The sequence below is a fragment of the Myxocyprinus asiaticus genome, chromosome 26, assembly GCF_019703515.2.
Source record: "Myxocyprinus asiaticus isolate MX2 ecotype Aquarium Trade chromosome 26, UBuf_Myxa_2, whole genome shotgun sequence".
Classification (NCBI taxonomy): domain Eukaryota; kingdom Metazoa; phylum Chordata; class Actinopteri; order Cypriniformes; family Catostomidae; genus Myxocyprinus; species Myxocyprinus asiaticus.
Genome location: NC_059369.1, coordinates 38,369,121 through 38,383,047, shown reverse-complemented (window position 1 = coordinate 38,383,047; position 13,927 = coordinate 38,369,121). Strand labels below are relative to the sequence as shown.

The window sequence follows — 13,927 nt, the reverse complement described above, 5'->3', positions numbered from 1 at the left end:
TCAGAGGGATTTGTGGCAATAATTTCACCAACAACATCACCAAACTGGATTCATGTGTCATTGAATTGATCGCGCCACCGTTTCAATGTCATAATGGACAGGTTGCATTCGTCCATGCGTAAAAGGCTCTACAGTTTGCCTCAGCACATCGGACAGAAAGCTACGATCATGGGTGAAGCTGAAGACACCGACAAGGACACCCGGAGGAAGAGCATCCGGATGAAACCCCTGCTGTCGCCGACCACCGGGGGTGCGAGCTGCAAAGGGGAGACCAAAAGCGGAGAGCCCTTGATCATGGAGACGGACATCGGGAGACCCGTGAAAACCAGTTCCAACGGGGACTGCCGGAGGTTCCGGGGCAGCCTTTCGTCCATCACCAGTCGGCACGTCCATGACTCGGATGCAGCGGAGGAGAGGCGTCTGATCACGGAGGGAGAAGCCACCCCGAGCGAGGAGAGCCCCCCTGGAGCCGCGGGTGGCGGCGTGGAGCCCGGGGCGCAAGGCGGCGCCGGCGATGATGCCCCCGGTACGAGCCAGCAGCAGGGCACCCCCGATCAGCAGGCTGGCTTTATAAAGTTGGAGGGCATCGAGCAGATTTTACCGGACGATGAGAGATATTACCAAGCCGGCTTCATGCACAGGCAGTTCGGGGCGATGCTGCAACCAGGGGTCAACAAGTTCTCCCTAAGGATGTTTGGGAGCGAGAAGGCGGTGGAACGGGAGCAAGAACGGGTAAAATCCGCTGGGTTCTGGATTATTCACCCCTACAGTGATTTCAGGTAAGACAACGTCCATGTGCCCCTAAAATACGGCTCATTTTACACCTGGACTAAGCACACTAAGTGTGGGGGAAAATAATGTAATGATTGACTGACCAAAAATTATGTGGAGCATTGTGTTCATTTAATTATAAGAGTTAGTATATTGAATGATGTGACCCCAAATGTAAATTATTTCAAATATTCGCCACTATTTTAATGTGTGATGTGGTAGAAAAACAAAACAATAGCCTTAAAACAAGGTAGTTTATTGATGGGCATTTAGGGTCAAAGAATTGCATTTTATGTGGCATAATTCTTCTCATTGTCTTAAGTCATTGTAAACATGCATGTATAGCTTGCTTTATAATAGTTTTATTTGTACTATGCATGCTTAACTCCATAAAGAATGCAGGGTTTTCAATTTTATCAACCCAGCAGTTTTATAAAAAATCTAATTTCTCTGACAAATTGCGATCCAAACATTTTTTTTTTTTTTTTTTTTTGTTAAGAGCCAAAAGGCAATTACAAGTGAAAAACCCTTCAGGTTATTTTTTTATTATTATTGTTTTTCCTTATCTGTTCGGTTTTTTACAGCCAACATTTTGGGCCCAAGCTCTCATAGTGGACAGTGGAAGTGCATTAGCTGCTTAAATTTTATATGAAATCCAGACACTCCCTCTTTATTAATTAAAATGTGTCCTTGGGGATGACAGTTGACTGTATAGATTTCATAAATCTGCTTGTTAATACACATTGGTTTGTGCACGTTTGACTTACAGTAGGCTTCATTTGTGATCATTTGAACCAGGAGCAATGCAACAGATTCACGATGACTCCAGACAAAGTGATAAATACTACCTATTTTAATTCAAACAGATTTTAGATTCAAAGATAATCATTAAAGCCACTGTATTATCTTTCTTTAACATTCCCAAGCAAATTATGAAGAAGTATTGAAGGTTGTTTCGGCTAAATGCATATTGAACAGAGCTGGCTGCTATGGTTGTCTCTGAATTGGTAGAATTTACAAACTGTTTTCATTCATAAATCAGTAGGCTAACATGTGAGAGATAGAGTGCAGGTTTAACAACTAACCCAACCCCCTCTGGAGAGATGACTGCTGTTTGCCTTGTTTACCTATTGATCATGAGAAAATGCTTTTATTATTCTCGACATTATGAGATTGTAGCAGTGTTCCTGGAGGATATGAAAGGCAGTGTGGGAAGAGACTGATATAATAAGAGGATGTTTTATCCTAGGTTGTTGTGTGTGTGCAGAGAGAGGATGTTTATTTTTTTGTTGACACCAAGCAGCCATATTTACCTGAATATTCTGAGAGACTGTTTTAAAGGAATAGTTCACCCTAAAATAAAAATGATGTTACTATGCACTCACCCTCATGCCATTCCAAACCAGTATGTTTGTATTTTTCTATGGGACACAAAAGAGAAATTTTGAAGAATCTTTACACAGATCCTTTCCATACAGTGACAGTTCATGGTGACCACATCTGCCAAGCTCTAAATAGGATGATAAAGTACCATAAATACAGTCCAGACAGTGCATGTGTTATATTTCAGTCTTCTGAAGCATATATATATATATATATATATATATATATATATATATATATATATATATATATATATATATATATATATACACATATGCATATGTGTGTGTATATATATATATATATATATATATATATATATATATATATAAATGCAGTATATATTGTATATTGATAAATTATAAAATAGTTTTTAACAAGTTAAAAGGTTCTTTGTATAATTAACAGCATAATTCTGTTCTAATTGTGGGTTTGGCCTGGTTTTGTTTTCGTTGTTGTTGATGAATAAACATCAGCAACTTCTTTTCATTTTGTACATCAGGGATATTGCAATATAAATGATAGCGTTAAATTATATTTAGCCTTTGATACACATCTTTGGTTTTGTGACGATGAAGGGGTACTTGAGCCTCACCGAGGGTGCTGTGGGGGTACTTATGGCAAAAAAGGCTGGGAAAAACTGCTTTAGAAGACTGGAATATTGTGCGCAAGTTGTATACACTACTTAAATGTTTTTTTTTTGGGGGGGGGGACATCACTATAAACTATCCTTGCATGGACCAGAACTCTGTGAAGATTCTCCAAAAATCCTCCTTCGTATTCAGTGGAAAAAATAACTGCATACAGGTTTTGAATGACATAGGGGTGGGTAAAGGCAGAATTTCTATTTTAGGGTGAACTATTTCTTTAAGCATCTTGGGTTACAGATCTTTTATAGTCATGCTGGTATTCTCGAGACCCAACACATTGTTGCTGTGGCACAAATAATAATACTGGAGTCTCTCTCCTTCTGAACACAATAGAATGAATTTCCAGCACTGATTACAGGCCTAATCTCCTCCCGCATATACCTCCGTAATTACCACTGCAAGGTCACACACCACAGCATAATTTTAGAGGATAAAGGACAGAACAACATGTTTCATTGACCCCTATACATTCTATAGCTCTATTCCAAAACCTAGTGAGCTCCCGTGCTGTCTCCTGCCGACATGAAGAGACCTGACTCCAATCTATTCCAATAGAGTTTCACGTAAGCATGTTGCTAAGATAATGAGGCAACAGATAGCAAATGTGATATTGCTTTCAGACAACATGATACAATTAGAAGTTAATATTGCATAACTTAATATGGTAAGTCATTTCTATTTTTTTTTTTTTTTTGCTACACCAACTAAAATAATTTGCAGGGCGTTTTGAGTTTGCTGCATCTGTGAAGATTAAACAAGCTACCTTAATTAGGCCGAACTGATATTAGAATGCAGCATAATGTTGATGCCTACATTTTGGAACAGGCTTTGTGTTGGTAGTGCACCTATGAGGCCTTAAAACGCTTTCTAGGTAGGCAGCTTACTAGGTTTTGCAACAAAGCTTATTTGGCACCTCCCTCTATGACATCATTCCATTCAATACACTTCCGTTCACTTCCAAAATCCTCTTCTGTGCATTGTGTTATTCACCATATTTTTATCTTGTCATGCTCTTAAAGGACTTGAATTGCTGTATCTGTTCCAGAGTCATTGAGCAGAGAGAGATTTGCCCCAGCCTCCCTCTCATAACTGGCCTCTGTAGGAAGTGGGTTTGAATAAAGACAAATTAAAGAATTTTTATGTTTTAATTTGTGTCAGAGTGGCTTATGTCTGCCGTCACGTAATGGCCATGTAATTAGTGTTTTACCGTATGCTTAAAAATGAACTTCTGTTTCATCTGCACTTAAACCCAGTGTGTCCGTGATTACCGGCAATTAAAATCCTCCATGTCTCTATCCATCCATATGCACAGAATTATCTGTATCACTGTAATTTAGCCATTTGATTGATGCCTTCACCCTTTCACAGGTCACATGCAGCAGATCAGCACAGATCAGATACTCGCTGGCTATAATGAGTGAGATCCACTCTGCACAGTGAGCTCTCTTGCACACAATTCCAAGGTGTTGTGCTGGGAGCCGGCCATTTGCTGGATTCAATCTCTAAGATAATGTTACCTAGTGTTGCAGGTTGTTGTCACTGTTGAATAGTGGAAGAGAAGCTATTACGGCAAGGCTCTCGGGAGTGCGCATAAACGTCACATCCTTTGGATTTTCGCGGCAAAAGCGACCCGCTCCCTTCGCATGAAAATCAGTCTACAGGCTTTAATAGGCAACCTAGGAAGTCCACGAAGGGCTCATTTTTTAAGTTGCTTTACAAGCCGTTCACACATTGGCAAAAAAAGGCGAATATTACATGAAAATTGTTACATATTGCACCTTTAATAAAATAGTGTATTAACTTGATGAGAATCTCTGTTCAAAAATTATGAGAATTACAAAAAACTCAAAACTAGAAAAGGGTATGTTTTTACATTGACAATTTGAGGGGGGAATTTACTTAATTGTCATGAAAATAATACCACAATGCCAAAAATCTTGTAAAAGTATATTATCAATATTATGCTTTATTTTCCTTTTGCAAAATAAAGTGTTCTTTTTATTTATTTATTTATTTATTTTGGGGTGAAATGTGACCTAGACATGTTTTTGTGAGATTCTCCCAACTGTTTGATGGAGCAATGAAACGTTTAAAGAATGCTCTGTAGCACTTTACATTACAGTGTCCTTGTTACACAAATAAATGCTAATATAATTAATTATGAAACAATAACACTAATATTTTGTAGTTACTCAAGTTCCACAGAAGTGCATGTTGCTCATTAGTATTACTGACTAATGTAATTATTGACACTGTAACGGGCACTGTAATGTAAATCGTGACACTCAATGGTGTATTTAGAACATGTTATTTACTAATACCCAATGTTGGTTGCAGGTAGAAATGAAATTATGTTTTGACAGGGCAAAACCCAAATTCACAAGATGCATTATAATTGGAGTTGATCAACTGCAGAAAGAGCCTGGATTTCCTTAATTACACACTGGAATCTGAGAGGTTCCTGTAGGCACTGTGGTCATGACTGGTGGCTTCAGGCTATATTGTCTTATGTCAGATATTGTATAACATGAGTTGTATAGAGCGACTAGAAGAGAGAGGGTGGATATTTTCTGAAAGCAAATAAGGATTAAACATGGCACCATAATCCAGTCTATAGTCTCATTTCCAGCTCTAAAGCAGAGAAGTTCTTCTCTGTATTTTCCTTATCTTGTATTTATTTTATCCATCCATAATTGAGCCTTTTATTCTGCAGAGGAATGCCTCAGCTGAGATAGAATTTCTTTTTCTAGAATGTTCTTAACTTTTGCAAGTGTGGGTGGGGGGGGGGTTCAAAGAAAAAGTCTGGGAGGACAAAATGTTAAAAGAGAAGAAATTATGTCAAGATAGAAAGATTTAATCAGAGTACATGTTGTATTGGTAGGGTCTTTTGTAATGATGACAGCTTTACCCAACATATTTTGAAACCTTTTGACAGCTAGAAGATGCTTAAGGGGTGTGTTTTTGTCTTGGGGTCCTCAAAAGTGTCCCCAAAATTGTCAAACATATTTTTATCCTAAAGGCACTGTAAAAGTCAGCATGAAATGAAAATAGACTTATTTGCTTTAATGCACATCCTTGGTCTTAACTCACAGGAATCATTAGGTCTGATGTGTCTGTCAATTAATTCCACCTCAGAAGCCTGTCTCATCATTCTCTTTATCTCTCTCTCTTTATAACTCTCTCTCTCTCTCTCTCTCTCTCTCTCTCTCTCTCTCTCTCTATATATATATATATATATATATCTCTTGCTCTCTTGCTTTCTTCTCTCTTAGTCATTGTCTCTCAGAAACTTTTATTTCCAGCCTTTTATTCATCCTGCATAAGAAGCCACACTTCTCCCAAAGTGACACCTCCACCACTGAAAATAAGAAGGAAGTCATCTCTCCCTGGTTTCTTTTTCTCTCTCTTTTCTTCAGATCTAGATGAATTCATTAAAGTAAAGTGGAGCAGCTTTAGAATACAGAATGCACATTAGAGTTTTATGTTTTCCTTCCGTTCTACAGGTAGCAACAGAGAAAGCCTGTGTTTTTCAGTGTAGAGCTATAGTGCAGTATTGTTTTTTGGATAAAATGTTCTTTTGTCACACTTTTACACCATTTTCTTTATCTGTCCTTGACAGTGTTGTTGTTGTTTTTCCCAGTAGGTAAATCTCTCTGGCTGTGACATTGTACAGTTAGAGGTGTTGTCAGTGTGAGGTGTGTGAGCTGTTTTCTGACAGCAAAATAGTTAATGAAGTTAGAGATAGTTCAGAGTAATGCTTTCTCTCTTTAGCTCTGTCCCAAAACCTAGTGAGCTGCCTTGCTGTCTCAAAAAAGTTCAGTTTTTGCCCCTAAAAGCTGAGGGTGTACATTGTTTTACATCATGACATCATTTTTATTAATAAAAGACAATTTAACTGTTGTTCTTTATTTAGTAGTTTTTTTTTTGTTTTTTTTCACGAATGAAGCAAGGTTTGTAACACCAGTGATGATAACACCAGTGACACATCTCTTAAAAGATGAATTTTCTAAGATAGTGACAATAGCGGCACAAAACAAAAGCCACTGATCAGACTAAAATCAATAAATCATACCATTAAATATAACTTTGTTTTTAACCCATGTGCGTCATAAAAAAAACTCACTCAGGACCTTAGAGGACAAAAATGTCCACGTCAAAAAACTGCCATAAAAATATTATATATTAATATTATTTTCCACTTTCACTGACTTTTTAACCAACATCAGTCCTGATCATAACTACCAAATATTTATTCATTTTCAGGATGTTAACCCTTTAAATGCCAGTTTGTTTATATAATGCCGCTGTTGTTTATGAAAAAAAAAAAAGAATTATTTTCCATATACAAAATGCTAAGGGGAATCATTGATTTTGATGCATTATTTTTTTTTTTTTTGTGCAGTGTCAGATAAAAAAAAAAAAAAAAACTCACTCAGGACCTTAGAGGACAAAAATGTCAGCATCAAAAAACTGCCATAAAAATATTATATATTAATATTATTTTCCAATTTCACTGACTTTTTAACCAACATCAGTCCTGATCATAACTACCAAATATTTGTTCATTTTCAGGATTTTAACCCTTTAAATGCCAGTTTGTTTACATAATGTCACTGTTGTTTTTTACACACACATACACACAAATTACTCAATACACACATACACAACACACTCTGAAATCCATACCAACACACCCACACAATTTTAGCTGCATCATTTATTCAGTTTTCCTGCAGTGCTCTATAATACAGCAAACAGAAAATAGGAAAATAGCATGTATTTGCTCCATAGGCTAAACATGAAAAAAATTGCACCATCTGGTGGAAATATAAAAATATTTTGATTTTGAATCCAGGGCTCCAGAATGAAAGCATAATATCATAGAATGCATGATTTTATTCTTTAATGGCACTGGGATCAAATATTGCAGTTTTAATGGGTTTCAATGAGGACATTTTTGTCCTGAAGGTCCTGAGTGTAACTATTTTGTGTACACAGTGTAGTATAGATGTATTATAGGAATTGAGGTTGAAATATCAAAATTCCCCACAAAATACACACCTTTGGCAAAATTTATACCGTTGGCATTAACAGCCAAAATGATCAAAAAAACAAAATTGAAAAAGACAAAAATGTCCCTAATATTATTTAAAGGACACAGATACAAAATACAACTTCTAAGGTTGGTTAAAAGCCAGGGGAAAAAGGTACGTCTTCAACTTGGTTTTAAAATCATGTATTGTTGAAATAGTTCTAATGTAAATAGGTAGACTGTTCCATTGTTTCGGCACAGCTACCACAAAAGCACGGCCACCCCTCAACTTTAGTTTAGATCTAGGAACTGTCAATAGCCTCTGATTTTAGGATCTAATTGATCTCAGGGGATTGTGTCTATGTAAAATGTCAGCAAGAAATGAGGGCGCTGATCCATTAAAGGATTTAAAAACAAATAATAATAATTTATAATAAATTCTATAACGAACCAGAAGCCAGTGAAGAGAGATTAAGATCGGGGTAATATGTTCACGCTTACGTGCACCCATCAGCAGTCTGGCTGCAGCATTCTGGACCATTTGCAGTCGAGCAAGGTATGCATGGCTAATTCCTATACAGGGAATTGCAATAGTCTAGTCGGGCAAAGATAAAGGCATGTATGACCTTTCCAATATCCTTAAATGACACAAGTTAACATCAGCAGCCTCATCTCCCTCTGAACTTTGACCTTGGAAGTTTTTTTCAACAACTTTTTTTTGTTAAATCCAAGTTTTTAACATTGATAACACCATTTACATGAAATCAAGGTACAAAAATTATTTTTACATTATTTAAATTATTAATAACTTTTTTTGTTTGGCTTTTTTGCACACTTGTTAGGACTTGCATTAATTCATCTAAAGCATCTAAACTGAAATGGAATCTCATAAGTGACTCATAAGTAATGTTAACTTGTTTTAATAACAACTTGATAATCAAGGATTGAGTAAAATAATACATTCTTAATAGGCAAGTCGATCTAGGCTAATTAGAATCAGCATGTCTGTTATTTTTTTATTTTTTTATGGAGATTGTCGCAGTATATTCTGGCATTATTTTCTCTGACAAGGATACATGTGATGCTGCCTTAGTATTTAGCGAAGAAAAGGTGTCTTGGAAATCAGAAGAATGTTGATGCCTGCCTTTTGCAATGTCCGTTATATTGGGAGCTTGTCTATGATGTTTAAGTTTTGGAGCAGAACTTTTTTTCCTCTGGTCCATTATTGTGGTTTCATGTATTTAATATTTACCTGCCCCTAAACGACATGTAGAAACAAAATTTCTGTGGTCGGTTGCTTTACATATCAGTCAGACAGCCTCTTCCTGTCTAAGTGGGCAGTTCATGGCCAGAATTAGCTGGAAAGTGGGCCAGACATTATGCTGATTGTCAAACGTATGGCTACACGAGACAAGCAAGCATGTGTTTCTACACCTTTTGAGTACAACATAATATTATTAACTGTATATAATAAAACAGCTGAAATTCTGTGAAAGGAGAGAACTGCTAGTTTAATTATTTTAAGGACAATTCATTTGTCAAAGAACAGAACTATTGCAATCCACTTGAAATTATATTGTACAATACGCACTCTCACAAACACACACACACACACACACACAAACACAAACACACATGACAGTGTCTGATGCTCTCTGCAGGTTTTGATTACACTTGATTGTTGGGTGTGTGTCTCTATTGATTTGCTTGGGTCTCGCAGGTTTGCGATCATATTCCACACATGATTTATTTGAGAATGAGAAGAGACAGACTAGCATCCCATACCTGCTCGCCTGCACGCATCACTGGCCAATGTGCACATACTGCACTGTAAAATGTGCAGTTGTTACCTGTTGTGAGGAACTATTTCTACCTGATTTGATCCTTAAATAGTTGCTCTTAAGGAAGTCTTGTGTAATTGGGTTGGTTTAGGATCAAATCAGATGTGTTTTAGCAGTATATGGATGCCAAGCACAACACTTCAATAACAAATAAATATGCAAAATATCTATAACCTTTTACTGCATAAATCTGTCATAGTAAAAAACACACCTATGTATTGCTTAAGAAACGAAAATAGCTCATGGGTTTCAAGGCAATAGTCTAATCATTGTTGAACGGTGAATTAGTTTCCAAAGTGCTGCTTTGATTGCTGTAGCGATGGTTCTTTAAACGGGATGAAATTTAGAGACCCAACTACTCTGAGACAGTTCTAGTTGACACTAGTATGCTCTGCTGTAGCGTGCTAACAGTAACTGTAGACTTTCAGCACAGTAAAACCTACTCCAACGTTTGCAACTCTAATTTCATACTTTTTAAAGCACCACCACTAAAAAAATGTTTTGGTTGTTGTTGTTGTATGACAAGTCAAGCAGTTTTTGGTCCAAGAAATTGTGTTCCAATTTAAAGGGTAATTTGCTAAATTTTGTGTAGGACTGTGAAGTGCTTTTCAAAGACTGATGGGTAAATTATCCTGTCCACTTACTGTGAAGTGATATATCGATGCGCACTTGTGCGACCCTATGCCGTTGGCCATGCCTTTTAAACTGAGCATATATACTGCTTACATTTGCAATCTCACTTAATATGACTAAATACTCTGTGAAGTCCGCTTCGCTAGGCACTCTTGAATGTTTGTAATGTGTCCTTAACCTTATAGTGGTCTTCAGGGGAGATATAAATTGCTGTTGTAGAATTTGTAAAAAAAAAAAAAAAAAAAAAATATATATATATATATATATATATATATATATATATATATATATATATATATATATATATATATATAATTTATTTATTTATTTATTTTGAAGGACAAAGTTTGCTTGGGGGGCACTGCAAGAGTGACCAGCTGCCTCACCCCAACCCCCCACGGGCTCTAATTTAGTGAAGGTAAAGTGGGAATTATAGAGTGCCCTGGTTGGACTGAAAGTGGGGTAATCAAAAAGGCCACCAATATGAGGAGCACACAGCCGAGGGGATTATTACCACACAATTTATTTAATGGAGGGATAGGGAGCAGGGCTGATGGGACTATGAGAGAGAGACAGAGGGAGGGGGGTGGACAAAGGGATGGAGCCTCAGAGGGATTTAAATAATACCGGCTCCGTGACCTAGGCTCACTTACCAAGAGGTTAGCAAAAGGGACACATGCACACAGCCTGCCTCGAAATAATGTTTTGAGAGCTATTTTGCCTAATAGTGCAATTGTGCAAGCTTTTCCTTGTATTTCAATAATCTGTCACAGACTTTGTGTTAATGTTTATGCTCAGTGAAGAAAAATGTTGTGTTTGAAGCAGTTTGAATCTTTAAAATGAGTGTAATTTGCCAGTAAGATTCATTTAACGTCTAAATAGGGTTTGGCGGTATGACAGTATACACCAATCAGCCACAACATTAAAACCACCTGCCTAATATTGTGTCCCCCTCGTGCCGCCAAACAGTGCCAACCCGCATCTCAGAATAGCATTCTGAGATGCTATTCTTCTCACCACAATTGTACAGAGTGGTTAACTGAGTTACCGTAGACTTTGTCTCAGACCAGCCCATCTGGCACCAACAATCATACCACGGTCCAGATCACAGTTTTTTCCCAATCCTGATGGTTGATGTGAACATTAACTGTAGCTCCTGACCCGTATCTGCATGATTTTATTCACTGCACTGCTGCCACATGATTGGTGGATTAGATAATCGCATGGATGATTGTTGGTGCCAGACAGGCTGGTTTGAGTATTTCTGTGACTGCTGATCTCCTGGGATTTTCACACACAAGAGTCACTAGAATTTACTCAGAATGGTGCCAAAAGCAAAAAAACATCCAGCGAGCGGCAGTTCAGTGGATGGAAATGCCTTGATGATGAGAGAGGTCAGCGGAGAATGGCCAGACTGGTTCGAACTGACAAAGTCTACGGTAACTCAGATAACCGCTCTGTACAGTTGTGGTGAGAAGAAGAGTATCTCAGAAGGCTATTCTGAAATGCGGGTTGGCACTGCTTTGGCGGCATGGGGGCGGACCTACACAATATTAGGCAGGTGGTTTTAATGTTGTGGCTGATCGGTGTATACTGTGTGTGAAGGTAGAAAAGTGTTAACCAAGATTTTGCTGTACCATTTATACAGCATTAACAGGAGTTAAATTGGGGTGGGACGATCCAAAATATAATGCATAGGGCACCAGAATCACAGCCAGATTTTAGGGTTCCCCCATTTACAAAATCCCAATTTAATCCCTCATGGCAGATATGTTTGTGATGTTATTAGATAGCAGGACAGATTACACTTATTTACGCAAGAAGTAATGAAGAATGGAGTAATGAAAAAATACATAGTGGGACTTGGCCCAAATAAATCAAGACAAGGAATAACTTGTTATTAAGGGTGTACTGTGAAGCAGTTGTTTACGGTTACTGACCACCAATGCAACTTTCCGCATTGATATTGAATTCAAGTGATGCGCAGTCACAGGTGTGCTTATAGGGTAGAGTCATGCTTCATGTGTTTTGATGTAGCATGTAACAGATCTGTCAGTCTTCAAAGATGCTACACTTGTGTACAGTAATTCGCTTTGGATAAAGTGTCTGCCAAATGCATAAATGTTTTTCCTCTCTGCTTTTGTTACGGTATTAAAATGGCTTTATCTTTTGTCCTTGTTTCCAAATTTAGTCCTACACAACACCAGTTTACAGTCACAGAAGACACAGTTGACTGTATAGAAAGTGTTAGCATTTAAAGAAAAAAACACATTCAGGATCAGTTCCCTGTATCTATGACAGGGCCTATTTGCAATTCATGCATTTTCACTGATCAGAAAGCTATCCGATCATGAAAAGACCAGGTGTAAATGCCCTCCAAAAGGCATTTGAGACGGATTGCAATCCGATCGCTCAAACCACTTCAGGAGGTAATTTGAGACACATTCCATTCATAAGACGCATATGTAAACTTTACTCCACCCAAACAGCGCTACATCAGCATAGGGAAAACGTGAAATAAAGCAGCTGGTACCATGTCTTTGCATAACGCTTGTGTCACGCAATAAATAACAACAAATTAAGACACAGATGCATGTTGTAGGAAAGACAGGACTTTAAAAAAAAAACAACAACTAATTATTTGATGCGGATCGCTGAAGAAACTGAAACTAAACACTGGCAACGAGCGCATCTGATCCGCATGATGCATTTTGCGTACGAGAAGCCCAGAGGGGGTGAAATACACAGCGCGCACACAGACACACGCACACTGTTCAAAGTCAGTTGGAATCAAATAATAAATCACATCTTTTAAATTTTCTGCCCGGCCTTAGCAAAATCATGGAAGTGAACTCCATGTTATTTTCATTTAGCGTGGGAATTGAAGATCGGATTTATATCCATTTGGCGGAGACACATTGATGTGGCCAAGTGTAAATGGAATGAGCTTATTCAATCGGATAGCAATCCGATCAGTAAAAACTGATCTCGCATGCTGGAGCCTATCCTTTTGGCCTGCCGCTGTCTCATGTATTCGGGCAGGATGCATGTTTACTCACTCCCCGATTTTGGCCCGAATCAGTCAGCCCAGATGTGGCAGCCGTTGACGCGCTAAAGCTCCTGGGGTTAATATGGAATCGGCCCAAAGCTATAAGTGACAGCACGCCAGAGCTGGCCTGAGTTATGTAACCATGTATGGTTAATAAAGATTACCTTTTAAAATTGATATTCAACCTAAAATTTCTCTTGCATTTTAGAGTTTGTGATAAATAATAAATTTGTACAAATCTATGCTGTATTCCTCATTTGTAAGTTGCTTTAGATAAAAACGTCTGCTAAATGAATAAATGTAAAAATGTAAGTAAACTAGCATTAAACTAACTGCTGTCTCATATACTACACAAACATATAAATGTATAGTGCATTAACTTAAGAGTACAAAAATCCTTCAGGCCAGTTCATCTTAGTCAAGGAGCTGCAAAAACCTCCCCCTGATCCCCTACACAATCCCCCACCCACTGACTGAAATTTACTGCCTCTACATTAAATTTACATATGTGTTCACAACTTTCTAGTTCAGTCAAAGTAGACTGAGGATGAAGTTCAGTTTTATTTCT

General features: G+C 37.8%; 1 protein-coding gene across 1 annotated transcript in view; it reads left to right on the top strand.

Annotated features, from left to right (window-relative positions):
- The first annotated feature begins 93 nt into the window (after positions 1–93).
- Positions 94–13,927, top strand: part of LOC127416585 (potassium/sodium hyperpolarization-activated cyclic nucleotide-gated channel 1-like) — a 101,690-nt gene continuing 87,856 nt past the window's right edge. The window contains exon 1 of the mRNA XM_051656001.1: positions 94–779. Within this exon, the coding sequence (XP_051511961.1) occupies positions 94–779 (686 nt within the window). The remainder of the gene's footprint in view (positions 780–13,927) is intronic.